The following is a 3,270-nucleotide window of genomic DNA, read 5'->3' as shown; positions in this document are numbered from 1 at the left end:
TCAACTTTGTATTTCTCGAATTTTAAATATAGGAAAAAATTCAAATGTACACATCCAAAACTGCTCTTTGTCAAACCTGGTAACTTTGAAAGTCCTTGGCCAGAGTAGGAAACATTTTCGACCAATTAAGGCTGTCTTGTTTAGCTTCACTGCACCAGTTAAACTTTTTCTTTTCTGCATTCGAAAAAAAAAAGGGGGGGGAGGGTTACCATTTTCCTCCTGAACTCATTGATAAGGTCATAACGATCATTCTCCACTGTTCATAATAATAATGCGATCACTTTTCTTCAAAGAAAAGCATAAGATCAGCATGCAATCAACAATAACCACAATTTGACAGCATTTAGAAAAGTTGGGTAAGAATGTTCAATTCCTCAACGCTGTTTTGTAAAATTATGAAAGACGACTACATTTAATAATCATTTGCAAGTACATTGTTGAAAAAGGCCTCTCATCTCCTTTGCAATAATAATGTACCCTAACCAACAAATTCTGTAAACCAGAACTTTTGTCTCTATTTACCCAGCTGACAAAACCGCATCAAAATTTCAAGACAACGGGGCTTTGGAAACCATAAGAGTATCATCCCTTCCCAGTTGAAGCAGGGCAGCCCTCAGGTATGTATATTGTAAATAATCATGAAAGCTTTCTAGATAGGTTCTTATATCCACATCCCACACATCTAAGGATGACAGTTCCTGTCGATGGATCTGGCATAATGTCAAATCTAATATCCAGAAAATCGAAGATGTTTCTAAGCATTTCAATTCCATATGGTGAAAGCTTTCCAACACGAACCTTTGAGACATCTGGTTCACTTAATGCACAAAGCAAAAACAACAAACCCTGAAATCCAAACATAAAAGCTATCAATAATAAAAATAAATGGGAGGAATAGGAAACTCATTAACAGCCATTGTCACCCCAAACTAAGGAAAAAAACCACAAGTAAAGAATGAAAAATGAAAAAGCTTTGTTTGGTACTATCATTAGAGAAGAGATGCTCCCACAGAGATATCTGTGTTGGCCCCAGTAATAGGAAGCGTTTATGAAGAGAAGGGAAAGTCATTATGTGCATTCTTCAATAAAACTGCTTAACAATTTCTTTCACGAATTCTACATAGATGGTATAGTTTTTAGAAGTACTAAATAAATTAAATTTAGTGACCCCTCCGGAGATGTCACAGAGACAACATCAGCAGAAACAATTTTGCCGATTGTCAAGTTTTGGAGCGAGAAACAATATAAGCAAAGTTAGTAAAAAATACACTATATTTACCACATGGTTTCAATCAAACAAAGATGGGGGAAGAAGGAAGGAAGTTGGGAATATAATCCACCGTTACAGATGATAAATTGTGAGGCTAAAGTTCAAAGCATGTTCAAAAATCTTAAACTGTATAATTTCAATCAATAAGCAAATCACAGAGGGGGGAAATAAAGCCATCAGATTGTTTAGTTAAAAGTATAATAAAGATGAAAGCTGAAATGGCTAGACCTAAGTAGTTTGATGACTTAAAACACAAACCTGGTGTGTTGAATCCACAACTCCTCCTTTCGCAATCTCTTCAAGAAGACATGAAGCAATTTGCTCACCAACATTATCTGGTGGCATCAGCTCTCTCTTCTCGTCATATTCAATTTCATCCACTTCACCTCGTGCATAAGAAACTGCAGTGTCAACTGAAATGAAACAACCAGATGTAGTTTCTGCAACGAGTGAAATTCCATAGCCAGGAGACCTGCCATCAAATTGTTCCTCTTAATTTTTTTTAAAAAAATTGTGCCTAGAATACAGAAAAAATAAAGTGGACAGCAATTCACCATTTATTTACAAATATATCTACAAAAAGAAAATAAAAGATATCTACAGCAATTAAAGACCATACTTTCCAGCTTGTGGACCAGCTCTATGATCAGTAAAGATGTGAACATCGGGAAGCAGGCGATTAAAGATTCCACGAGCAGCATGAATCATACTATTTTCAAACTGAGAAGACACTCTGGTTGAAAAGGAAACACCTCTAATCCTCTTAACCATTCCCTCATCGAGCCAGCGAACTGCCTGCAAATCAAAAACATAAGAAACAACATAGAAAATAAACGAGCTACCATTACATTCTTTTATTCATAGTATTTTCCAAATTTGTAGCTAGTTTCTACTTTTCAATATCTCTTGCTTCTTTCATTTATCTTTCGACGTTTCAAACGCAAAACCAAAGACTCACCGTTAACCTATCGACAATTGGGACTGTCAAAATAACTTCACCTCCACCATCAGGTGGCGAACCACGGCTCTCTATCTTCAATTCCAATCCTTCAGAAGGAACTCCAAACCTCTTTAACAAGGGTAAAGTAGTAGAACGGAAAGTATCCACACTTGGATCCTTAGGATCATTTGTAATTCCTGAAACAAAGACAAATCAAATGCTTTGAATATAGACAAAAAACAGGAAGTGATCTAATTAGGTGCAGTGTCAAGACCAACGGCAAAAATTCCAAAATGGTTTCTTTTTGTCTCTGAAATGTGAAGATATGACTCAAAAAAACAAAACTTTAATCAATCTAAATAGCTACAAATAGCAAAATATCACAAAGCACAGGCCACAAGAAGTAACTACCTCTTAGCCTTATGCTAATGGGTTTCTTAGCAAACAATCCAACAAGAATCAGTGGCTCCAAGAAATACCCAATAGACCGGCTAACGCCGCAGTCGTGCACTAAGTTCCTTCCTCCCATCACTATTCCCGGCTTGTACTCCAATTCCGTGCCTGCCCCATTCACACGTTTAATTAGTGAACATAAATTTTATTATTAAAAAGTTAAGAAACCCAAAAGCGCAAATTTTCAAAGAGAAAATAATAATAATAATAATAAATTCACCAGTTTCGTTAATTTCGACGACGCAGTCATCGCAGATTCTTTCGAGGAGGCGAAGAAGGGAAATCTCGTGGGGACGGAGACCGGGCATCGTGTCGTCGGCGCGGATGTCGTCTATGAGAACAGGAGTGGAGGCGAGCGTAGACAATACCAGTCTCTGCCTCAGGCTCTGGCTTCCCTTCAGTCTCTTGTACGATGTCTTCTTCCCCATTTTGCTTTGCTCGATTGCCAAAAGCAGTTTCTTTGCTAAACCCTAAACCCGTGAACTTAGCCGAAAGAATGACCACAGAGAGCGTCGTCCTTTCACCATTCAATTGGTTCGGATTTGGTTTGGGAATTGGATCAATTTGGGCTTTAAAAACCAAACAAGCAAGCCCAAGAAACAAAAAT

General features: G+C 37.5%; 1 protein-coding gene across 1 annotated transcript; it reads right to left on the bottom strand.

The window, feature by feature from the left end:
- Positions 1–370: 370 nt before the first annotated feature.
- On the bottom strand, positions 371–3,270 carry LOC18033686 (probable RNA 3'-terminal phosphate cyclase-like protein). The gene is made up of 6 exons (XM_006424025.2): positions 2,884–3,270; positions 2,622–2,771; positions 2,229–2,407; positions 1,890–2,065; positions 1,529–1,742; positions 371–846 (listed from the first exon to the last, which is right to left on the bottom strand). Exons 1-6 carry the CDS (start codon positions 3,089–3,091, stop codon positions 637–639), a joined length of 1,137 nt encoding a protein of 378 aa, XP_006424088.1. The 5' UTR covers positions 3,092–3,270; the 3' UTR covers positions 371–636.

This window comes from Citrus clementina, unplaced genomic scaffold, assembly GCF_000493195.1.
Source record: "Citrus clementina cultivar Clemenules unplaced genomic scaffold, Citrus_clementina_v1.0 scaffold_8, whole genome shotgun sequence".
NCBI lineage: Eukaryota > Viridiplantae > Streptophyta > Magnoliopsida > Sapindales > Rutaceae > Citrus > Citrus x clementina.
This window is presented reverse-complemented; position numbering and strand designations above follow the sequence as displayed.

What these genes read in the sequence shown, in the direction of transcription:
- LOC18033686 (XM_006424025.2), bottom strand. Translation starts at nt 3,091, where the DNA reads ATGGGGAAGAAGACATCGTACAAGAGACTGAAGGGAAGCCAGAGCCTG. An exon ending in CGTCGAAATTAACGAAACTG is followed by an intron (nt 2,772 to 2,883) that starts GTGAATTTATTA and finishes TGAATGGGGCAG; the next exon opens with GCACGGAATTGGAGTACAAG. An exon ending in TTGTGGATTCAACACACCAG is followed by an intron (nt 847 to 1,528) that starts GTTTGTGTTTTA and finishes TTTGGATTTCAG; the next exon opens with GGTTTGTTGTTTTTGCTTTG.